The 26,311-nt window shown below is 35.8% G+C and overlaps 1 protein-coding gene across 1 annotated transcript in view; it reads left to right on the forward strand.

Moving 5' to 3' along the window:
• SCLT1 (sodium channel and clathrin linker 1) overlaps positions 1-26,311 on the forward strand; it is a 191,619-nt gene that overhangs the window by 103,488 nt on the left and 61,820 nt on the right. The window contains exons 16-18 of the mRNA XM_021681497.2: positions 10,534-10,605; positions 20,101-20,175; positions 22,497-22,642. Coding sequence (XP_021537172.2) covers positions 10,534-10,605; positions 20,101-20,175; positions 22,497-22,642 — 293 coding nt within the window. The remainder of the gene's footprint in view (positions 1-10,533; positions 10,606-20,100; positions 20,176-22,496; positions 22,643-26,311) is intronic.

The raw sequence follows: 26,311 nt of genomic DNA on the forward strand, positions 1-26,311 counted from the left end.
TTTTCTTCTGTATGGATATGAATCAATTCATAAGTGTTGTGGTAAAGTTTGAAAGTGTAAAGTGAATTGTGGAGGAAAAAGAAGAAAAACCCATTTTAAAGATTAAAAAAACTGAAACAAGTAACTTGCTTTAGGGTTCTCCCTCTAGGAAGTAGCAAAACTAGATGTAAATACAAGTCTATTGATTCTAGAGCTCTCTTCTCACTCACTGTGAGAAATTGTTTCCCATTAATTTTGTATTGTTTTGTTTTTAGAAATTTTCAAACCCATAAAAAGGTTAAAAGCTGTACAGTGAACACTTCTTTTCCCCTTACCCAGATAATTCTTAATGTCTTACCACATCCGTTCCATCTCTTTCTATACATACACACACTCTTTTGCCAAACATTTGGACATTGACTGCAGGCATTATGACACTTCACTCCTAAATATTTTGGCATGTTTTCCCCCTGAGGACATTTTACTATACAACCACACCACTATTACCATACCTTAAAAAAAAAAAAAATCATTATTTTAATGTACACTCAAATTTCCCTAAAATATCCTTATTAGCTTTTTGGTTTTTTAAATCCAGGATCCAATCCAAATTTATGTATCATTGCATTTGACTGCTATGTCTGTGTAGTCTCCCTCAATTTAACCTAGTCCTCAGCCTTCCTCTGTGTCTGACAAAGAATCCTTTGTACAATCCAGAATATTCCACATCTGGATTCATGTGACCATTTCTTCTTGATTAGATTTAGGTCATTTCTGGCAGAGTGATATGTGTATCTCCCACTTGATCACATCAGGAAGCTAAAATATAAGCTTGTGCATTGGTTGAAGCTAAGCTTGACCACATGGTTAAGGTGGTAAGACCAGAACTTTCCATTTGTATACTTTATAAATAATTGGAGGAAATACTCAAAGACAGTACAGGTATACTTTCTACCAAAAACTTCATCCAGTGGTCTTAGCATCCATTGATAATCCTTGCCTGAAATAAATATTATAAGGAGTGATTACAAATGATTATATTCTATCATTTTTATACATTTATTAGCTGTCATTTTTCAGTAAAGAAGAGTTTTCCCCTCTTTTTTAATATCATGATGGTTTCATTGGTCTTTATTTTTTTGTTATAATCCATTACCATAATTTTTTTTCTTATATTGTCTCTGTAGCTTTTTTGCATAAACTATGTTCCTCTCTCATCTTGTACTTTCCCTACCTCAGCTATAGAATCAGCCACTTCTCCAAGAAACCTTGGTTATAATTTTATTTGATATTTGTGCCAGAGACATGAATTTGCAAAACTACTGTTTTCATTTTTACTGTAATATTTACATTAAAATGCTTTCCTATATATTCATAAAGACTATCTATGAAATGGTTAACATAAAGGATTGAAAACTAATAATCCCTTCCTTTAAAATGAGCTCCTATAAGATAGTTGGATACACTGTATACTCCATTACTGGATAAAATAAAGGTATTAATTCTTTTCTTACCTATATTTTTTCTGTGGGCAGTATTATTTCTCTCCTAGACAGACTGAAGTAAACTTGTTTTAAACAGTTTCATCAGTTAAAAAAGTAAAGCTAATGTGCTTGCTTTCCTCCCAAGCAACTAACTGGTAGAGTTTTCATTCCTATAAATTCTCTGTATGATGTTTCTTAATGCAAAAATGTTCCTTAGAAATCTGTTACTTTGTCACAGGCTGAAATTAGGTGATTTCCTAAGATAAAATTTCTAATTTGAAGCAGAATCCAAACAAAAACCTGGGTTTTTTTTTAAATCATCAATTTGTATACCATTTCTCTAGAAATCCTTGTCCTGTTCTTAGGGTTAAGAATACTGTTATCCTTGGTTGTAGTTTGAAATATTTTTGATAGCATATCTTTAAAATCTTTAATAAATTTTGTGACTTTTAGTGATAAAAATGTTTTATCAAAGTATTCATGATATGAGAAACCCTCTAATTGATTTCCTAATCCTAAAATACATTCATGTTGGGGCACCTGGGTGGCTCAGTTGGTTAAACGTCAGTCTCTTGATTTTAGCTCAAGTCATTATCTCAGGGTTGTGAGATCAATCCCCGTGACAGGCTCTGCCCTGGGAGTGAAGCTGCTTAAAATTCCTTCTCTCAGAGGAGGAGTAGGGGGACCCTCAGTTCGTCTCATCCCTTGAATACAGCTAGGTAGTTATCAAATCATTCTGAATATCTAAGAAATCAATCGGAGATCTGAGAAGAGAAAAGCTGCAAGTCTACAAGTAGAAAAGCCACCACTGTTTGGAAGGTAGGAGGTACAGAGACTTGAATCCAGGGTTATATAGCTGAGAATATGGAGGAGGGAGGGAACCTGCTTAAGGATACTGCAAAGTATTATAAGCAGAGGAGTGCAAAATCAGAACTTTTAGAAGTTTGCTGCAGTGGGGGATGTCCCTAGCTTAAAGGTGCTCAGGTAGTGAAGCAGGGCAGAATTCCAGGGGTAACAGCATCCTCTCAAGATCCCTGAGATATATATCCATATATATATATATCCATATATATATGTGTGTGTATATATACATATATATGGATCTCCATATTATAGGGGTCCCATAAGATGAGGAGTAGGAGAAAGGGGCAGAAGGCTTATATGAACAAATTACAGCTGAGAACACCTCTAATCTGGGGATGGAAACAGATATTCAAGTCCAGAAGGCGCAGAGAACTGCCCTCAAAATAAAAAAAAGTCACAGGCTCGACATATTATAGTGAAACTTGCAAATTTCAAAGATAAAGAGAAAATCCTGAAAGCAGTTCAGGACAAGAGGTTCTTAACCTACAAGGGTAGACACATAAGGCTGGCAGCAGACGTGTCCACAGAGACCTGGCAGGCCAGAAAGGACTGGCATGATATATTCAGCATGCTAAATGAGAAAATAATGCAGCCAAGAATACTTTATCGAGCAGGTCTGTCATTCAGGATAGAGGGAAAGATAGTTTCCAGGACAAACAAAAACTGAAGGAATTTATTAACACTAAACCAGCCCTGCAAGAAATATTAAAAGGGATCCTTTGAGCAGTGAGAAAGCCCAAAAGTAACAAAGACCAGAAAGGAACAGAGACAATCTATAGGAACAGCAACTTTGCAAGTAATACAATGGCACTAAATTCATATCTTTCAATAATTACTTTGAAAGTAAATGGACTAAGTGCTGTAATCAAAGGACATAGGGTATCAGAATGGATTAAAAAACAAGACCCATCCATATGCTGCTTACAAGAGACTCATTTTAGATCCAGACACTTCCAGATTGAAAGTGAAGGGGTAGAGAACCATTTATCATGCTAATGGACATCAAAAGAAAGCTGGAGTAGCCATCCTTATATCAGATAAACTAGATTTTAAACCAAAGACTGTAATAAGAGATGAAGGAGGACACTGTATCATAATAAAAGCGTCTATCCAACAAGAATATCTAACAATTGTAAATATTTATGCCCCTAACTTGGGAGCAGCCAAATATATAAACCAATTAATAACCAAATTAAAGAAACTCATTGATAATAATACAATAATAATAGGGGACTTTAACACCCCACTTACAGCAATGGACGGATCATCTAAATATCAAGGAAAGGACTCTGAATGACACACTGGACCAGATGGACTTAACAGATACATTCAAAGCATTTCATCCTAAAGCAGCAGAATACACATTCTTCTTGAGTACACATGGAACATTCTCCAGAAAAGATCACATACTTGGCCACAAATCAGGTCTCAACCGGTACAAAAAGACTGAGATCATACCATGCATATTTTCAGACCACAATGCTATAAAACTTGAAGTCAACCACAAGAAAAAATTGGAAGGACCACAAATACATGGAGGTTAAAGAACATCCTACTAAAGAATGAATGGGTCAATCAGGAAATCAAAGAACAATTAAATACATGGAAGCAAATGAAAATGAAAACACAACAGTCCAAAAGCTTTGGGATGCAGGTGCTCCTAAGGCGTTCCTGAGAGGAAAGTATATAACAATACAGGCCTTCCTCAAGAAACAGAATAAGTCTCAAATATACAACCTAACCTTGTACCTAAAGGAGCTGGAAAGAACAGCAAATAAAGCCTAAACCAAGCAGGAGAAGAGAAATAATAAAGATTAGAGCAGAAATCAATTATATAGAAATTTAAAAAAAAAAAAAACAAAAACAGTAGAACAGATCAACAAAACTAGGAGCTGGTTCTTTGAAAGAATTAATAAGATTGATAACCCCCTAGCCAGACTTATCAAAAAGAAAAGAGAAAAAGACCTAAATAAATAAAATCATGAATGAAAGAGGAGAGATCACAACCAACACTGAAGAAATACAAACAATTATAAGAAAATATTATGAGCAATTAAATGCCAACAAATTAGGCAATGTGGAAGAAATGGATACATTCCTAGAAACATGTAAACTACCAAAACTGAAACAGGAAGAAATAGAAAACCTGAACAGACCCATAACCAGCAAAGAAATTGAAGCAGTAATCAGAAATCTCCCAACAAGCAAGAGTCCAGAGCTGGATGGCTTCCAAGGGGAATTCTACCAAACATTTAAAGAAGAATTAATACCTATCCTTCTGAAACTGTTCCAAAAAATAGAAATGGAAAGAAAACTTCCAAACTCTTTCTATGAGGCCAACATTACCTTGATCCCAAAACCAGAGACCCTACCAAAAAGGAGAATTACATACCAATATCCCTGATGAACATGGATGCAAAAATTCCCACCAAGATACTAGCTAATAGGATCCCACAGTACGTTGAAAAGATTATTCACCATGACCAAGTGGGATTTATTCATGGGCTGTAGGGGTGGTTCAACATCCACAAATCAATCAGTATTGATACCACATTAATAAAGGAAAGAACAAGAACCATATGATCCTCTCAATAGATGTAGAAAAAGCATTTAACAAAATACAGCATCCTTTCTTGATAAAAACTCTCTGCCGTGTAGGGATAGAAGGAGCATACCTCAATATGATAAAAGCCATGTATGAAAGACACACAGCAAACATCATCCTTAACAGGGAAAACCTGAGAGCTTTTCCCCTAAGGTCAGGAACATGACAGGGAAGTCTATTCTCGCCACTGTTGTTCAGCATAGTACTGGAAGTCCTAGCCTCAGCAGTCAGACAACAAAAAAGAAATAAAAAGCATCCGAATCAGCAAAGAAGTCAAATTCTCTTTCATTGCAGATTACATGATTCTCTACGTAGAAAACCTAAAAGAGTCCACCAAAAAATTGCTAGAACTGATACAGGAATTCAGCAAAGTCATGAAATATAAGATCAATGCAAAGAAGTCAATTTCATTTCTGTACACTAACAATGAAGCAGAAGAAAGAAATCAAGTAATCGATCCCATTTACAATTGCACCAAAAACCATAAAATACCTAGGAATAAACCTAACCAAAGAGATAAAGGATCTGTACTCTGAAAACTGTGTAACACTTATGAAATAAATTGAGGAAGACACAAAGAAATGGAAAAACATTCCATGCTCATGGATTGGAAGAAAAAATATTAAAATGTGTATGCTACCCAAAGCAGTCTACACGTTGAATGCAATCCCTATCAAAATACCATCAGCATTGGGACGCCTGGGTGCCTCAGTCGGTTAAGTGTTTGCCTTCGGCTCAGGTCATGATCTCAGGGTCCTGGGATCAAGTCCTGCATCGGGCTCCTTGCTTGGCAGGGAGCCTGCTTCTCCCTCTGCCTGCCACTCCCCCTACTTGTGCTTCTTTGACAAATAAATAAAATCCTTTAAAAAAAAAATACCACCAGCATTTTTCAGAGCTAGAACAATCCTAAAATTTGTATGGAACTAGAAAAGATCCCTAATAGCCAAGATAATGTTGAAAAAGAAAATCAAAGCTGGAGGTGTCACAGTTCCAGACTTCAAGCTGTATTACAAAGCTGTCATCATCAAGACAGTATGGTACTGGCACAAAACAGGCACATAGATCAATGGAACAGAATAGAGAGCCCAGAAATGGACCCTCAACTCTATGGTCAACTCATCTTTGACAAAGCAGGAAAGAATGTCCAATGGAAAAAAGACAGTCTCTTCAACAAATGGTGTTGGGAAAACTAGACAGCCACATGCAGAAGAATGAAACTGGACCACTTTCTTACACCATGCACAAAAAATAAACTCAAAATGGAATAAGACCTAAATGTGAGACAGGAATCCATCAAAATCCTAGAGAATACAGGCAGCAACCTTTGACCTCAGCTGCAGCAACTTCTTAGTAGACATGTCTCCAAAAGCAAGGGAAAGAAAAGCAAAAATGAACTATTGGGACTTCACCAGGATAAAAAGCTTTTGCACAATCAAAAGGAAACAATCAACAAAACGAAAAGGAAACCTATGGAGTGGGAGAAGATATTTGCAAATGACGTATCAGATAAAGGGCTAGTATCCAAAACGTATAAAGAACATATCAAACTCAATACCCAAAAAACAAATAACTTACAAAATAACTTACAATTCCACTACCTAGAGATAAACACTATTTTTAGCATTTGTCGTCTGAATTTTCATTTAATTGTGAATTATTAATGATGTGGTATAGTTATCTTGAAACAAAAAATTCTGGAGATATATACATCAACCTTCAAATAGTGCTAAGCCTAGAAGATAGAATAATGAGGAACCTTTCTTCCTACATATTATAATTCTGTAGTATGTGGAATTTCAAAGAGTAGGTATTATTTTCATTAACTATATATAAATAAACTATATATATAATATCTTATAGAGCATGTAGTATATCCTCCTTATATCCATTTATATTTTTAAAATATATTTTTTAATGTTTTTGTTTAAAAATTTTCAGCCGTATTGGTGATAATTGCCCCACTTATCATAATTTGACATGTCCTCCAAATATGTAGAATTAATCTGTTGAATTGGGGATTACTTATGTCTAATGACTTTAGAAGTATCTTTTTATTAACAAATATAATGAATCATCACATATTCATGTTCTGGCTGTAAAACTGAACAAAATATGACCATAGCTTATTTCTTTAAAATACAGATATAGCTTTTTCTCAGATCTCTTTCAAACAAGTAAAACTTAATTTGTGAAAATAACATTTTATTTTCATTTTGATTTTAAATCATGGCTTAAAATTTGTGATCAAAATTATATTCATCCAGTTAGGCAATATTTGCACCATTATTGGCCTTTTCTATTTCTGTCTCTTGGTAACTTACCTTACTATTTGGTTTATAAGTACCCTTACTATCCATAAATTATCAAAAAAAAATGTTTACATAAAGAAAGTGAGGTTAGGGTAAGAGAGGTGACTTTAGTTCCCATACAGACTTCTGAACCCCAACCACATTAAACTGCCTCTCAAATATGTGTATTTGCTCACATAACAAGATTTACATTGTGTTTTATCAGATACTAACCTTAAAATATTTTCTGTGACCTTTGCAGTATAGGATTTTATTGATGATATACCATCAGTTTCAGTAGTCCTACACAGTCTTTTTAGTAAGTATGAATAGGTTAATTCAGTGAATTTATCAGCATTACTGTAAAAATATTTCAAAATATATTTACTACTATGGTTATAAACCCTCATACTAGCTGCATCATTTCTAGATACTAAAAACATTTTTTGTGTGAGAGACAGACAGACATGACTGCACTCAAAGGAACTAAAATTTTTATATTCTGAAAACCATGACTTTATTTCTCTGTGCCTTAATCTTCCTCATCTATAATGTGGATAGTAACTACTTGATCAGATTCTTGGTGAGAATTAATGAGATAATAACACTTAAATAAGCACTCTAAACGGTTTCTCACACATCAGACCTCAGTAAATGCTAACTGTGATTATCACTGATCCATAAATAGGATGGATTGATCCTTCGTATAATTTTTCATAGGCAAAGTTTGCACCAAATTAAAATCTAAATAAAGCTCAGAGGGACCCACATATGTTTTTCATGTCTTCAGAAAGGTAACTCGTATTAATTAACCAAATAAAATATATGTCAGTTTAATAAAATATGTCAGTGTTATAAATGTTCTAAAGAAGGCTTACCTCGGGGCGCCTGGGTGGCTCAGTCATTAAGCGTCTGCCTTCAGCTCAGGTCAGGATCCCAGGGTCCTGGGATCGAGCCCCACATCGGGCTCCCTGCTCAGCGGGAAGCCTGCTTCTCCCTCTCTCACTCCCCCTGCTTGTGTTCCCTCTCTTGCTGTGTCTCTCTCTGTCAAATAAATAAATAAAATCTTAAAAAAAAAAAAAGGCTTACCTCATGTTTTGGAAATAATCTATTTTATAAGATCCTAGAAAATTCCAAAAGTCTTTGGATCATACATGTTTACTGATGACATAGCATCAGTATCAGTATTCCTCGTGGTCTTTTTAAAAAGCATGAGTAGTTATTAGAAAAAAATATGTCATAGGAGCCATCCCGATGAGATGTAACTAATTCTTCAAAATATTCTGTATACATAAATCATACTGTTTTTAAAGTAATTTAAATGTTAATTCAAATAAGAGTTTTTCTCACAAAGTGATTTACTTAGTACTGAAATATATGCAATATAAAAATATTCTTCTGTTTATAAAACAAAAGTGCCTTAAAAGTTATTAGTTACATTTTTAGTGTGTAATTCAGTTTTCTCTTGACTTGCTCTATGGCAGGAGTTCTCAAAAAGTGTTGTTCAGAGAGTCTGCAAGGTCAAATCTAACTTTCGTACCTAGAGTTTACTCTTTGCTTTTTTCATACTCATTCTCTCATGAGTGTACAGTGGTGTTTTCCAGAGGCAGATGATATGCAACAATACAACAGATTGAACATAGAAGTAGATATGAGAATCTGGCTGTCTTCTGTTGAGCCAGACATTAAGGAAATTTGCAAAAATGTAAAATACCATTCTTCTAAAAAATTTTCAGTTTTGGGAAATGTACTTATTTTTCATAAAAAATGTTATTTATGTTAACCTGTAATGGCTTTAGTTATTATCTTTGAAGAGATTAGTAAATATTTTGAAATATTCCCAGTTTTCACTCCTAATATGGTAAACTTTAATAGAAATTCACTCTCCCTCCACTATCATGGTAAAGTCTTGACTCTTTAATATACCATGTGCTTATTTTTTTTAATTTAATTTTATTATGTTAATCACCATACATTACATCATTAGTTTTTGATGTAGTGTTCCATGATTCATTGTTTGCATATGACACCCAGTGCTCCATTCAGTACGTGCCCTCTTTAATACCCATCACCAGGCTAACCCATACCCCCACCCCCCCATTTGTTTCAGAGGTACAGGTCTGTGATTCATCAGTCTTACACAATTGACAGCGCTCACCATAGCACATACCCTCCCCAATGTCTATCACCCAGCTACCCCATCCCTCCCACCCCCACCACTCCAGCAACCCTCAGTTTGTTTCCTGAGATTAAGAATTCCTCATATCAGTGAGATCATATGATACATGTCTTTCTCTGATTGACTTACTTTGCTTAGCATAATACCCTCTAGTTCTATCCACGTCAGTGCAAACAGCAAGATTTTTTTGATGGCTGCATAATATTCCATTGTATATATATACCACCTCTTCTTTATCCATTCATCTGTTGATGGACATCTTGGCTCTTTCCATAGTTTGGCTATTGTGGACATCGCTGCTATAAACATTGGGGTGCATGTACCCCTTCAGATCACTACATTTGTATCTTTGGGGTAAATGCCCAGTAATGCAATTGCTGGGTCATAGGGTAGCTCTATTTTCAACTTTTTGAGGAACCTCCATACTGTTTTCCAGAGTGGCTGCCCCAGCTTGCATTCCCACTAACAGTGTAGGAGGGTTCCCCTTTCTCCGCATCCTCGCCAACATCTGTCGTTTCCTGACTTGTTAATTTTAGCCATTCTGACTGGTGTGAGATGGTATCTCATTGAGGTTTTTATTTGGATTTCCCTATGCCGAGCGATACTGAGCACTTTTTCATGTGTCTGTTGGCCGTTTGGATGTGTCCATCAAAATCCTAGAGGAGAACACAGGCAGCCACCTCTTCAACCTCAGCCGCACCAACTTCTTCCTAGAAACATTGCCAAAGGCAAGGGAAGCAAGGGCAAAAATGAACTATTGGGACCTCATCAAGATAAAAAGCTTTTGCACGGCAAAGGGAACGGTCAACAAAACCAAAAGACAACCGACAGAATGGGAAAAGATATTTGCAAATGACATACCAGATAAAGGGCTAGTATCCAAAATCTATAAAGAATTATCAAACTCAACACCCAAAGAACAAATAATCCAATCAAGAAATGGCAGAAAACATGAACAGACATTTTTCCAAAGAAGACATCCAAATGGCCAACAGACACATGAAAAAGTGCTTGTTTTTTATGACCTAAGAGTTACAATTTTATTTTTTATCAAAATTATTATCCTAAATATTTTTATTGGGTATTAATCATTTTTTGAAAACCTAAACAATTTATAAATGTCTTAATTTACAGGTTGCAAGCACAAGGAAACAGTATAATGTACAGATTTCTCGACTAAAAGAAGAACTTTCAGCCCTTCAAATGGTATGTTAGAAGACTATATTGATATTTTCTTCTGAATATTGATTATTTTAAAGGCCAGGATGCATTTTAATGTATCTTGTAATGGGCATTCTTGTTCATTCAGAAGATACTTATTAAGCCAGGAATTATGCTAGATGCTTGGAGCAGAGTAAAAATCAAAATGTTACCTGTTACCTGCAATCTTGGAACTTATGGTCTAGCAAGAAAGATCGATGGCATTTATCAGATTTTACTACAATTACTTTTTTTGACAAAGAACACACAGGGTGCTATTGAAGCACCCATCTGCAACTGCTACCATATGCCAGGTTCATCTGGGAGATGAGGGAAAAAGAGAACGTATATATACAGTGGGAAAGAAGAAAGACAAGCTTCCCAAAAGAAATGAGTACTGAAGTATAAGTAAGCAAAGAGGAGAAAGGAAAAGAGTACTTGTGTGTCTAGAGGTGAAATTAAATATAAATTTAACAACAAGATTTGATGAAATGGAATTTAATAGGCTTGTTTACAGTGGAATAAAAGTACAAGAATTTTCAGAGATTGGGAAGATATTTTCAACTTCACAAACTCTAATTTTCTGAATCTCTATATCGCTTTTAATCTTGACTACAAAACTTAGCAATGAATAATGTTTTGTAATAAATATGTTACATTATGTTAGTTCTCTCTGTCTCCTGTCTCCCTCCTACCTTCTCCCTTCCTCTTTCTTCTTGAAAATCTTACCTTTCCAATTAGATTGTAAATACCTCAAAGTAGAAGAGTCTTAAGCCTCCTTTTATTTTCCCCATTGCCTAGCACAGTGTTTTCACAGCATGTTCTTTAATAAATATTTACTGACTGGTATTTAAACAACTCTGAAAGAAGGAGCACATGTTCCACATTCTACAAACTCTGTAATGTACATGATGAGACTTTTGTCTTTGTGTATAGATCCTGAGAGTAATAGAATAAGAAATTGTTACTTATTGTTTGTTTAATGTCATCTGTTTTAAGGATGGAGGAATATTAAGTAAAATTAGTGGGATGCCATGTGGCCAATTAGTCATGTCTAATTATTTGTTGTTTTTCAGTTTTGCTTCCTCTTCTGTCACCTTCCTATTTTGCTTGTTCTCTTACGTGGACTGATTTAGCTATCAACAGATTCACAGCTTAGAAAAAGAAGGTCCTACCCCAGTCCAGCTTCATTTAATGGCTTGTAAACTCTGAAAGGACAAGAACACTATTTCTTTCTCTTTCCCCAAAGGAATGTGTATTGGATAAGATCTGCAGCAGTTTTTAAAATAATAACTCTTAACAACCACAACCAGAGTTATATAAACTCACTTTAGAGCAAAAATTTTTATTTCAGTTTATTACAAAAAGTGTTTCTTATGATTTATAGTAAAACAATTGTAATACATAGCTAAGTGGATTTTTCTAAAGATATTAAATATTATCTGATGTCATATTGATTCCATGGGGAAAACTGTGCTGATTAATTGAAAAATGTTTTAAATATTAGGCATTGAGAAATATGCCTGAAGGAAGACACTTTAAAGAGCAGATTTTCTCAGGTAACTCAAAAACTCAGACTATGGTTTGAGACATAATAACCTGACATTGGCTATTTATTTATATTCTTAAGTACTGAAGTCAAGGAGAGAAGTTAAGCATACTTTAGCTAACCCAAAACTAAGTTATGCTTGTAGGAAGGAGAAAAACTTGTGTTTTAGGTTAGTGTGCAGATTTTTTGATAGGTTTAAGAAAAGACCAGAGCCAGTCTAGCCACATATCTCGCTTTGGAAAGCAGCACAGCTTTTACTTTCTCCTACAGGGTACAGTTTCTTTTAAGAATACTCAAGGTTGGGGCGCCTGGGTGGCTCAGATGGTTAAGCATCTGCCTTCGGTTCAGGTCATGATTCCAGGGTCCTGGGATTGAGCCCCATGTCTGGTTCCTGGCTCAGCGGGGATCCTGCTTCTCCCTCTGCCTCTCCCCCTGCTTGTGCTCTCTCTCTCTCTCTCTGTATCACTGTGTCTCAAATGAATAAATAAAATCTTTAAAAAAAAAATACTCAAGGTTTTTTGGGTGTTGAGTTTAAGAAGTTCTTTATAGATCTTGGATATCAGCCCTTTGTCTGTAGTGTTATTTGCAAAAATCTTCTCTCATTCCATGGGTTGCCTCTTTGGTTTGTTGACTGTTTCCTTTGCTGTGCAGAAGCTTTTTATCTTAAGTCCCAAAAGTTCATTTTCGCTTTTGTTTCGCTTGCCTTTGGGGACGTGTCTTGAAAGAAGTTGCTGTGGCTGATGTCGAAGAGGCTACTGGATTTTGATGGATTCCTGTCTCACATTGAGGTCTTCCATCCATTTTGAGTTTATCTTTGTGTATGATGTGAGAGAATGGTTGAGTTTCATTCTTCTCTATATAGCTGTCCAATTTTCCCAGCACCGCTTATTGAAGAGACTGTCTTTTTTCCATTGCATTTTTTTTTCCTGCTTTGTCGAAGATTATTTGACCATAGAGTTGAGGGTCCATATCTGGGTTCTCTATTCTGTTCTGTTGGTCTATGTGTCTGTTTTTGTGCCCGTACCATGCTGTCTTGGTGATCACAGCTTTGTAATACAGCTTGAAATCAGGCAACGTGATGCTCCCAGTTTTGTTTTTCTTTTCCAACATTTCCTTGGCTATTCAGGGTCTTTTCTGATTCCATACAAATTTTAGGATTGTTTGTTCCAGCACTTTGAAAAATGCCATTGGAATTTTGATAGGGATGGCGTTAAAGGTATAGATTGCTCTGGGCAGCATAGACATTTTAACAGTTTTTATTCTTCCGATCCTTGAGACAACTACTGGATAAAGAAGATGTGGTCCATATATACAATGGAATATTAGCCATCAGCAAGGATGAATACCCAACTTTCTCATCAACATGGATGGGACTGGAAGAAATTATGCTAAGTGAAATAAGTCAAGCAGAGAAAGTCATTTATCATATGGTTTCACTTATTTGTGGAACATAAGAAATGGAGGACATTAGGAGAAGGAAGGGAGAATTGAAGGGGAGGAAGTCAGAAGGGGAGACAAGCCATGAGAGACTATGGACTCCGAGAAACAAACTGAGGGCTTTAGAGGGGATGGGGTGGGGGGATGGGTTAGCCCAGTGATGGGTGTTAAGGAGGGCACGTATTGCATGGAGCACTGGGTGTTATATGCAAACAATGAATCATGGAACACTACATCAAAAACTAATGACATACTGTATGGTGACTAACATAATAAAATTAAAAAAAATTAAAAAGCAAAAAAAAAAATACTCAAAGTTTTAATTCTGCCAACTAGCAGAGATTGCTGTTAATCTACAGCAAATGAGTAAGAAGATTGGTTATTAATTTTATACAATTTAAATGAAAAGTTCCTTATGATCTTTTTTGGATCAGTGAATTTAAAAAAAAAAATTTTTTTTAATTTTGAATCTCCACATCCGTAGGTATTTAGATATCTTTTTATTATTGTTTTCTAATCCAGTTAAATAGGTGCCACAGATTATAATCTATATGATATTGATTCTTTTTTTTTTTTAAAAGATTTTATTTATTTATTTGAGAGAGAGAGAATGAGAGACAGAGAGCATGAAAGGGAGGAGGGACAGAGGGAGAAGCAGACTCCCTGCCGAGCAGGGAGCCTGATGCGGGACTCGATCCCGGGACTCCAGGATCATGACCTAAGCTGAAGGCAGTCGCTTAACCAACTGAGCCACCCAGGCGCCCTATATGATATTGATTCTTAATATTTGTTATGATTTTCCTTATGGTAGACTATATAGGATATGATTTTGAAAATACTCCATGAGTACTTGAAAAAATATTTAGTATCATTTGGTCATATCTTTCCCAAAAGGTAGGAGTATTGGTGGTGATTAATAGCAAATGTCCATGAAAGCTTTTTAATAATAGTAATTTTAAATGTTTGCTTTAGCATTACAGTGAATTTTTAATAGAATTAATATATTTCTCTATAAAGGTTTCAACTTTTCTGTCTTATTTTAACTTTATTTGAGGTTAACCCAATACTCTTTCAGTCCTCATTTTATCAGTGAAATGGTGGATTGTGTGGAGAGAGATGCATAGTGTATTTATCATGTACCTTTCTTTATATGTCATTCACCAGATTCAGAAGTGTGATCCAACCTGGTTATTAATATCTACATTAAAAATCATATGGGAATCATATCAATAGCTGCAGAAAAAGCATTTGACAAAATCCAACCCCCATTCATGATAAAAACTCCCAGTAACTAGAAACAGAGGGGAACTTCCTCAACTTGATAAAGAATATCTACAAAAAGCCTACAGCTGTGAAACCCAAAAGCTTTCCCAGTAAGATCAGGAACAAGGCAGTCATGTGCCCTCTCACCACTGCTTTACAACATCAAGCTGGAAGTACTCTAATGCAATTTGACTAAAAAAGGAAATAAATGTTGTACAGATTGGGAAGAAAGAAATTTGTTTGCAGATGACATGATTGTCTATGTAGAAAACAAACCAAAAAAAGAACAAAAAAATTGTGGAACAAAAAAGCAATTACAGCATACAAGGTTGCAGGATACAGGGGTAATATACAAAAGTCAAGTGTTTTCCCATATACCAGCAATGAACAAATGGAATTTTAAATTAAAAACATTGTGCCATTTACCTTAGTACATAAAAAAATTACTAAGTTATATATCTAACAAAATATGAGGAAAACTCTGATGGAAGATATCAAAGAAGAAGTAAATAAATGAAGAGATAGCCCATGTTCATGGATAGGAAGACTCAAAGTCAAAATGTCAGTTCTTCCCAGCCTGACCTATAGATTGAGTACAATCCCAGTCAAAATCCCAGCAAGTTATTTTGTGGATATTGACAAACTGATTCTAAAGTTTATCTGGAGAAAACAGTTAGTATCCAAAATCTATAAAGAACTTACCAACTCAACACCCAAAAAATAAATAATCCAGTTAAGAAATGGGCAGAAGACATGAATAGACACTTTTCCAAAGAAGACATCCAGATGGCCAACAGACACATGAAAAGATGCTCAGCATCACTCATTATCAGGGAAATACAAATCAAAACCACGATGAGATACCACCTCACACCTGTCAGAATGGCTAAAATTAATAGCACAAGAAACAAGTGTTGGTGAGGATGCAGAGAAAGGAGAACACTCTTGCATTGTTGGTGGGAATGCAAACTGGTGCAGCTGCTGTGGAAAACAGTGTGGAGGTTCCTCAGAATGTTAAAAATAGAACTACACTGTGATCCAGCAGTTACACTATTAGGTATTTACCCAAAGGATAAAAAAATACAGATATGAAGGGGTACATACACCTCAATGTTTATAGCAGCATTATCAATAATAGCCAAACTATGGAGAGAGCTCAAATGTCCATTGACTGATGAATGGATAAAGAAGAGGTGTTATATATATGGGAATATTACTCAGCCATCAAAAAGAATGAAATCTTGCCATTTGCAACAATGTGGATGAAGCTAGAGTGTATTATACTAAGCAAAATAAGTCAATCAGAGAAAAATACCATATGATCTCACTCATATGTGGAATTTAGGAAATGAAACAAATGAACATATGACAAGGGGAGAAAAAGACAGAGAGAGGAAAACAAACCATAAGAGACTCTTAACAATAGAGAACAGGGCACCCAGGTGGCTTAGTTGGTTAAGCGTCTGCCTTCGGCTCAGGTCATGATCCCAAGGTCCTGATATTGAGTCCCAGGTCGGGCTCCCTGCTCAGCTCCCTACTCAGCAGGGAGTCTGCTTCTCCCTCTGCCTCCCCCTCCCCCACTCATGTGCACATGCGCACTCTCTTTCTCAAATAAAATCTTGAAAAAAAAAAAAAAACCAATAGAGAACAAACTGAGGGCCAGTGGAGGGAGGTGGATGAAGGTTGGGCTAAATGGGTGTTGGGTATTAAGGAAGGCGCTTGTTATGTTGAGCACTAGGTGTTGAATATAAGTGATGAATCACTGAATTCTACTCCTGAAACCAATATTGCACTGTATGTTACTAATTAGAATTTAAATAAAAATTCAAAAAATAATAATTTTTAAATAAATAAAACTTATCTGGAGAGACAAAAGACCCAAAAATAGCCAACGCAGTATTGAAGGAGAAGAACAAAATCAGAGGACTGACACTACCAGATTTCAAGAATTACTATAAAGCTATAATAAGCTAGCATGATATTGGTGAAAAAATAGACAAATGGAATAAAATACAGAATCTAGAATGGGATAAAATATAGTCCCACATAAATGCAGTCAGCTGATCATTGACAAAGATGCAAAGGCAATACAATGATTCAAAGACAGTCTTTTTAGCAAATGGTGCTAGGACAATTAGACATTCACATGTAAAAGAATGAATATAGACACAGACCTTACACCCTCCACAAAAATTAATTCAAAATGGTCACAGACCTAAATGTAGAACACAAAACTATAAAATTCATAGAAGATAAATAGAAGAAAATCTGGATGATCTTGGGTTTGGCAGTGAATTTTGGGGTATAACATCAAAGGCATGACCCATGAAACAATTGATAAGTTGGACTGAATTAAAATGAAAAATTTCTCTGTGAAAGACCCTGTCAAGAGAATGAAAATTCAAACCACAGACAGGGAGAAAATATTTGCAAAAGGCATAGCAGATAAAGGACTATTATCCAAAATATATGAAGAACTCTTAAAACTTAACAATAAGAAAACAACTCAATTAAAAAGTGGGCACGTGGGGCACCTGGGTGGCTCAGTTGTTAAGCATCTGCCTTCGGCTCAGGTCATGGTCCCAGGGTCCTGGAATCGAGCCCCGCATCGGGCTCCCTGCTTGGCAGGGAACCTGCTTCTCCCACTCCCACTCCCCCTGCTGTTATTCCCTCTCTCCCTGTCTCTCTCTCTCTGTGTCAAATAAATAAAATCTTTAAAAAAAAAAAATAAGAAGAAGTGGGCACATGTTGTGATGAGCACTGGGTGTTATATGCAACTAATGAATCAGTGGCTAACTGAACATAATAAAAAAAAAAAAGTGGACCAAAGATCTTAACAGACACCCCATCAGAGAAGATATGCAGATGGCACATAAGATTATGGAAAGATGCTACACATCATATTTCACCAGGGAAGTGCAAACTAAAACAATAATGAGCTGCTACTCATTACACCAAATATGTACCAGATACACCTATTACAATGGCCAAAATTCAGAACACTGACACCACCAAACTCTGGGAAAGATGTGGAGCAACAGGAATTCTCAATTCATTCATTGCTGGTGGAAATGCAAAATGGTATAGCCACTTTTGAAGGCAGTGTGATGGTTTCTTACAAAACTAAATATACTCTTACCATATGGTCCAACAATTGCACTCTTCTGTATTTACCCAAAGGAGTTGAAAACATATCCACACAAAAACCTGAACATGGATGTTTATAGCAGCTTTGTTCACAGTTGCCAAAACTTGGAAGCAACCAAGATGTCCTTTGGTTAGGCAAATGGACAAATAAACTGGTACATCCAGACACTGGAGTATTATTCAGCACTAAAAAGAAATGAGCTATCAAGTCATGAGAAGACATGTGGGAAACTAAAATGTGTATTATTAAGTGAAAGAAGCTAGTCTGAAAAGGCTACATACTGTTTGACTCTAATTGACAGTCTGGGAAAGGCAAAACTATGAAGACAGTAAAAACGTTTTCAGGGGTTTAGGAGGAGAGAGGGATGAATAAGCATAGGTGAAGCACAGAGGATTTTTAGAACAGTGAAACTACTCTGTATGGTACTATAATGGTGGGTACATGTCATTGCAAGTTTGTCCAAACCCGTAAAATGTACAGCACCAAGAGTGAACTCAAATGTAAACTATGGGCTTTGAGTGAAGATGTTGTGTCAATGTAGATTCATCAGTATTAATAAATATACCATTACAGTGAGGGATGTTGAAAATGGGGGAGGGCTCTGCACATATGGGGACAAGAAATATAGTGGAAATCTCTAACTTGTCAATTTGCTGTTAACCTAAAACTGCTCTAAAAATAGTCTTTTAACAATCACATAAGATGAGTTATGAACATAGGAGAAATCCCAAATTTCACACCATAAAACCACTTTTTTATAGATTAGCAATTTACTGTATGAACATATGGCACATTAAAGTTTCATTTCTTGTACACTAACAATTCTGCCTTAATGAAAGATAATAAATTTGGATCAATCATCTGATTAGTAACATAGGGTTAAGGGTCTTCATTATAATCAGAATTCATTTGGGGTCACAATTTAGAAGCTCATTTTAAAATTTAAAACCATTGATATACAGTACTTCCGTAAAATAGAGTTATGCTAAAGATAATTGAATATCAGTAGTGTACTGCCAGTAAGGAGGTTCATCCAAAGCATAAAATACAATTAATAGAAAATAATCACACCCATTCTCGAAAATAAATAGATAAAAACAAATAGCTATGAGGAACCAGTCATTATAAATGGTTGTTTTCAGTTTTACTCTCATTTGCAAAATACTAAATTTTATCAACTGATTGATATGCTTGTTCAGTTTTACTGATTAAAACCTTTGGAGCAGAAATGTTTTATGATCATGCTAATAAAATTTTTACTGTGTCCATTGGCTCTCTTTTCTTTTTTTTGAGAGAACATGTGAACAGAGGGTGGGGGAGGGGAAGGGCAGAGGGAGAGGGAGAGAGAGAATCTTGAGCAGACTCCCCACTGAGCACAGAGCCCAGTGCAGAATTTGATCTCACAACCCTGAGATCATGACCTGAGCCGAAATCAAGAGTCAGACGCTTACCGACTGAGCCACCCAGGCACCCCTTGGCTCTTTATAAGTTTTGCAAAAAAAAAAAAAAGTTTTAGAATTTATTTATATACCTTTGTGCCTTTTAGGCCACAGGTTATCCTCAGGGTGTCGTGTCGCTGTCCAGTTCTGTGTTCCTTTTCAAAATAAGTCGTAAGAGTATATGAATAAAACTAATATGAGAAAAGGGTCTCGGGCGCCTGGGTGGCTCAGTTGGTTAAGCGACTGCCTTCGGCTCAGGTCATGATCCTGGAGTCCCTGGATCGAGTCCCGCATCGGGCTCCCTGCTCGGCGGGGAGCCTGCTTCTCCCTCTCCCGCTCCCCCCTCTTGTGCTCTCTCTCTCTCTCTCAAATAAATAAATAAAATCTTTAAAAAAAAAAAAAAAAAAGAAAAGGGTCTCATTTTTTTCTCTCTAGAATCCCTCAACCTCTGTCACCAATTTAGAATGTTTACTTAGAACTCCTGAGATAGGTAGCTCTTTGAAGATGGAGGTTTTTTGGTTTTGTTTTTGCTTAATAATCAGTATGGTCCTGCTGTATTGATAGGGTAAGTGTGGTATTCCTGTTATGAACAAATCATTTTATGTATCCATTTTTTCTTAAGATTTTACAAATATATTTATTTCCAATATGAATTGAATTTATAGGAGTGTGCTGAAAAACAAGGACAAATTGAACGAGCCATTAGGGAGAAAAAAGCAGTGGAAGGAGAACTAGAAAAGGTAAAAAAAAAAACAAAAAACAAAAACCTAACCTAAAACTCAACTGCAAATGCTCACTATTACTCTCCACTTTCATCACACTGCCTACTAGCAACCCCTACATTGTAAGTGAGTGTTTTTATTTGGAATATATTCACAGTCAACACTTAAATACTAGTATTGCCTGAATACATTTCTTTGTAAGAGTGGCCACAGTATATGTACTTTTTACTTAAAGGTATAAATTTTATGAAGTAGCTATATTCCTTGTTTAAACTTCATCCCAATAGTAAATTTTACTTGGTCTCCCTTCTGTTTTTAAATTTAATGCCAACTTTTATTGGGTGTAAGCTATTTATAAAAACAAGTATATATAACTAGAAAATTATAACATTACTCTAATTTTAACCTTTTAAAAGTATAGATTTTTATTTCTTAAGTAGGAAAATATTACCCCAATGATATTTGAGAAAAAATAATGTGAAAAGTCTATAGTTTAAAATTTTATTTCTTATTTAAATAACTTTTTTACCATCAGTAAATATCCCACTCTCTTAAAATGCCTTGGGAAAACAGGGAAATGAAACTTGATGCAGCATATACTGTGTTTTAAGTGCTGCCTTAGGAACTCACAGAGGTTAAGTAACTTACCCACGCTAACAAGTAGTAAATGGTAGAGCCAGAATTTGATGTTCAAAGAAGAACTACATAGTATAAAAAACATGTGACATATCTGTATTAGTGACATAAAAAGATAATGACATCAGATAGTAAAAGAGTCACAAAAGCAGCATTTAGCAAAAGTATATATGTCATGTTCCAGGTAGGACATTTATGGTCACCAGTCTCCTGTGAGGTTGATTCCTTCTGAGTTACTGTTATGGAATAGGGATAGATCCCATTTAGATTGCTACCTACTGTACATCATGGCTGGGATAAATTTTTTAAATCACATGGCATAGATTAAGGAATAGGCTTAATTGGGGAAATGTAAAACAAGACTAAAGACAACAGGTAAAGAAAAGGCACAGGATATACACATGTCTGTATTTTAGTAGTGGGACATTAACTTGCTGATATCCTACCTTTTTATAGAGCAGGAGTGACAAAGCAATCTTTTCAGTGGGAGAAGATACAGGTTGCTTGACCAGGCAGTCTGGATTTAGGGGGTAGCTATGGGTAAAATTTGTCTGAAATGTGAGCTGCTTAGCACCTGGAGACTTTACAGTTCTCAGGATGTTACAGCCCCTGTGTTGTGGTAGGAAGCCTGTCTTATAAGAAGCTGAGCTTGGGTACACCCACTCCTGTTGGGAAAAAAGGCACCCCCCTTTCAGTTAGATTATGGTCTAGTTAATCCAGAGTAAGATTATAGAATCACTTTCAGATAGTTCTGTTTATTGCACCATAGCATATGTCTGTATTCTTTAATATCAGAATACAGAACTGTCTTTTTTTTTTTTTAAGATTTTATTTATTTATTTGAAAGAGAAAACATGCATGAGCATACTCGCCACTGAGCAGAGAGCCCAAAGCAGGACTCAATCTCAGGATCCCGAGATCATTACCTGAGCCAAAGGCAGACACTTAACCAACTGAGCCACCAGGTGTGCCTGAATATAGAATTGTCTTGAAGGGTGTTCAAAACAATTTAATCAAAACAGTTATCTCTAATTGGTGACATTTAGAATATTTCTTTTCTTTCAGCTATTTTACATTTCTTTTTAAAATAATAAAACTATCCCCAGGACCAAATGGCTTCACAACATATTCTACCAAACACTTGAAGAGTTAATACCTATTCTTCTCAAACTATTGCAAAAAACAGAAAAGGAAGGAAACCTTCCAAATTCATTCTGTGAGGCCAGCTTCACCCTGACCAGGTAAAGACACTACTAAACAGAACTGCAGGCCATTATCCCCGATGAACATGGATGTAAAAATTCTCAATAAAAATACTAGCAAACTGAATCCAGCAATACATTAAAAAAATCATTCACCATGATCAAGTGAGATTTATTCCTGGGTTGCCAGAGTGGTTCAATATTTGCAAATCAATCAACATGACACATCACATTAATGATAAAATAAATAATTTTTAAAATAACATATTAAAACTAGTTTACAGTGAGCATGAATACTTTCAAAAATAATTTTTATGTGTCCGTTTTCAACATTTTTTAAATATGAAATAACCAAAGTTACTGATATGTCTTACTGTGTAACGATGGGAACAGATGAACACATGATTATGGGTTTTTATTTATCATTGATTTCAGTTTCTAAACTGTAATTTCTTAAGACAGTTTTCTTCTGTAAGGTAATATACATATAATCTTTTGCAGATTTACCATGAAGGTAGAGTAAATCAAAGTGATTACAGAAAACTAGAAGAAATGCACCAAAGATGTCTGGTTGCAGAGCGTTCAAAAGATGATCTTCAACTAAGACTTAAGACAGCAGAAAATAAAATAAAACAACTTGAAATAAAGTAAGTTATTCTTTTCGATTTTCTGTTAACATTTTCAGAATTCATACACTTTCTGACAGACTCTTTACTTTTTTTAAATAGGACTTACTTACATGAAAAAAAATTTTTTAGCACCAAATAGAATCTTTTAAGCGTCTTTCTTTTTTTTTTTTTTTTAAGATTTTATTTATTTACTTTACAGAGAGAGAGCACAAGCAGGGGAAGCAGCAGGCAGAGGGAGAGGGATAAGCAGGCCCCCCGCTGAGCAAGGAGACTGATGTGGGGCTCGATCCCAGGACCCTGGGATCATGATCTGCACTGAAGGCAGACGCTTAACCAACTGAGCCACCCGGTTGCCCCTTTAAGCTTATTTCTGAAAACTAATTTCCTCAGGAAGAAAAGATTTAACAGTATTATACCATTTTATTTTAAATTTCTCCTTTTTGGCAGTTAAATAGAATGCTAATAAGACTGAGTTCTTTTCATACTAACTATGCAGCTTTTACAGTAGCTTCCTTATAATTATTGCTTTTATACTCAGTTTATACTTACATTTCTTTTGTTATTGAATATTCTATAATAATCCATCATGTTTATTTATTACATTGTCTACTAAAATGGTAAATTTATAGTCTGGCATAGCCCTTCTGAATATTTTTCTACCTTTTTCCCCCAGAGTGTTATTTAATACAGTAAAACTTAATTTGAATTACGTGAAATCTCAGTCTGTTACAGAATATGTTTAATATTTTGAAAATAAAGAGGAATAATGTCAGCAACACAGTGGAATGAATTGGAGCTACCCAGCCCATGTCCCTCCACAGAAAAATATATGAAAGGCATCCCTGGACAAAAATGCCTTTGTGAGAGCTTTGGGATCCAGGTAGGAGGTTACAAAACACTGCTGGAGCCCAAAAACAGGGAGGGAAGCTTACGCACCAGTGGCAGTGCACACTATGGTCCCATCTACCTATGGTCTTGGCTCTAAGCCTACTTGTCCGCAGTCCTACACCTGGCCCCCTCCACCAAGGGACTCAACAAAAGCCATCCCTGTGGGTACTTCTGATAACAGGTCTGCCAATCTCAGAGCTGACTGTTGTTCCTGCATCCCAGCTCTAGTTCCACTCTCTTATGGTGTGGAGGCAGTCCTGCTCTCCCAGGAACCAGCCCAGTAAACTGATGGGAGTATTAACTGTTGCCCAGCAGAAGTCACACCTGACTGCAGACTTAGCAAAAACCACAAGACATGGATCCAGCAGTGCTCTACCACAATTTGAGGTAGTCTTTCATTGCCAGGAATCCACCCAAAAGACCCAGCAGAAGCCACACTTGTAGATGCTTCCAGTTAAACACCCACTGACCTCAGACCTGAGTACAATCCCTGAGGCAGTCTTGTGACCCAACTTTAGTCCCACTCTACCACAGTCCAAAAGCAGTCCTACCCACCCATGGACCAGCCCAGTGACATGACAGGAGCGCCCTTAGGAACCCATGGGACACAACACCTCACTGTACCCCGATGACATGCTTGCCAACCATGAACCTGGCAATAGCCACATGACATGGTTTCAGCCTTACTCAACCACAATCCCAGAAGCAGCCCTATCAGTTGTAGGACTTGGCAGGATAAAGTCTACCTGCCAAAATAAGTCTGTAAAGACTGGAAGAGGAATCTGCTTTTTCAAATACACAGATACCAAGAAAGAATCAGACAAACATGTCAACATCAAAGGAAGCTAATAAAGCTGTACTAACTGACCCAAAAGAAACAGAGACCCATGAACTGCTTGACAAAAATTTTAAATGTTGTCTTAAAGAAACTCAGTTGACTATGAGAGAACACATTCAACTAAATGAAATCAGAAAAATGATACATGAACAAAATGAGAAGTTTAACAAAGAAATAGAAACCATTAAAAAGAAACAGAAATCCTGGAGCTGAAGAACTGAACTGAAAAATTCTATAGAGTTTCAGCAGCAGACTTGATCATGCAGAAGAAAATCAGCAAACTTGAAGATAGGTCATTTGAAATCATCCAGTTAGAGGAACAAAGAGAAGAAAGAATGAAAGAGTGATGAAAACCTACATGAGTTATGGAACATCTTAAAGTAAACCAATATACACATTATGAATATCCCAGAAGGAGTACAGAATGAGAATGGAACAGAAAGTTTATAAAGAAATAATAATAGAAAACTTCCCAAATTTGGGGAGGGAGTTGAACATCCAGATCCATGACACCCAAAGAATCACAAATAGGCTCAACATCAAGAGGTCTTTAGTTAGACACATTATAATCAAATTGCCAAAAATAAAAAAGAATTTTGAAAACAGGAAATGATTCATCACATACAAAGGACTCCCCCCAACCCCTATAAAACTGTCAATGGATTTCTTAGAAGAAACCTTGCAGCAGAGAGAGAGTGGTATGATATAGTCAAAGTACTGAAAGAAAAAAACTGCAAACCAGGAATACTATACCCAGCAAAGTTGTCCATCAGAAATGAAGGAGAGATTAAAAATTTTCTTTTTTTTTTTTTAAAGATTTTATTTATTTATTTGAGAGAGAGAATGAGAGACAACACAAGAGGGAAGAGGGTCAGAGGGAGAAGCAGACCCCGCGCTGAGCAGGGAGCCCGATGCGGGACTCGATCCCGGGACTCCAGGATCATGACCTGAGCCGAAGGCAGTCGCTTAACCAACTGAGCCACCCAGGCGCCCTAAAAATTTTCTAAGACAAGCAAAAGCTCAAAAGGGGTTACATCACCATTAGAGTTGCTGTATAAGAAATGCTGAAGAGTTTTTCAAGTGGAAATGAAAGGATGCTAGTTAGCAACACAAAAATATATGAAAGTATAAAACTCACTGATAAAAGTAAGTATATGGTCAAACTCAGAATACTCTGAATGTAATAGTAGTGCATAAATCACTTTTAACACTAATATAGAAGTTAAAAGATAAGAGTATTAAAAATAATAGAGGTACAATAGTGTGTTAATTGATATACAATATAAAAACATGTATGACATCAGTAACAAAAATGTGAGGGAGCAGAGAAGTAAAAGTGTGGAGATTTTTATGTGATTGAAGTTAAATTTGTTACAAATTTAAAACTATAAGATGTTTTATGTAAGCCTCATGCTAATCAGAAGAAAAATGTGTAGTAGACAAAAGATAAAGGAATGAAAGCAACCAGTATAAAAATTCAACAAATCGCAAAAAAAGACAGCTAAAATAAGAATAAAGGAACAAAGGAATTGCAAAACAGAAAACAGTTAACAAAATCACAATAGTTATTACCTGTTAATAATTACTTTTAAGTAGATTAAATTATCTAATCAAAAAACATAGACTAAATGGATTAGAAAATAAGATCCAGCCATATGGTGCTTACTAGAAAGTCACTTTACATTTGAGGAAGCACATAGGCCAAAAGTGAAGAGATGGCAAAAGATATTCCATGCAAATGGTACCCAAAGACAGCAGGGGTATCTTATATCAGACAAATAGACTTAGGTCAAAAATTATCGTGAGACAAAAATGATTATTATGTAATGATAAAAAGGGGTTAATTCATCAAGAGAAAATAACAATCATAAAACTATATGCACTCAACATCAGAGCACCTAAATATATAAAGCAAATATTAACAGAGCTGAAGGGAAAAATAGAGAGCAATAAAGTAACAG

This window comes from Neomonachus schauinslandi, chromosome 2, assembly GCF_002201575.2.
Source record: "Neomonachus schauinslandi chromosome 2, ASM220157v2, whole genome shotgun sequence".
NCBI lineage: Eukaryota > Metazoa > Chordata > Mammalia > Carnivora > Phocidae > Neomonachus > Neomonachus schauinslandi.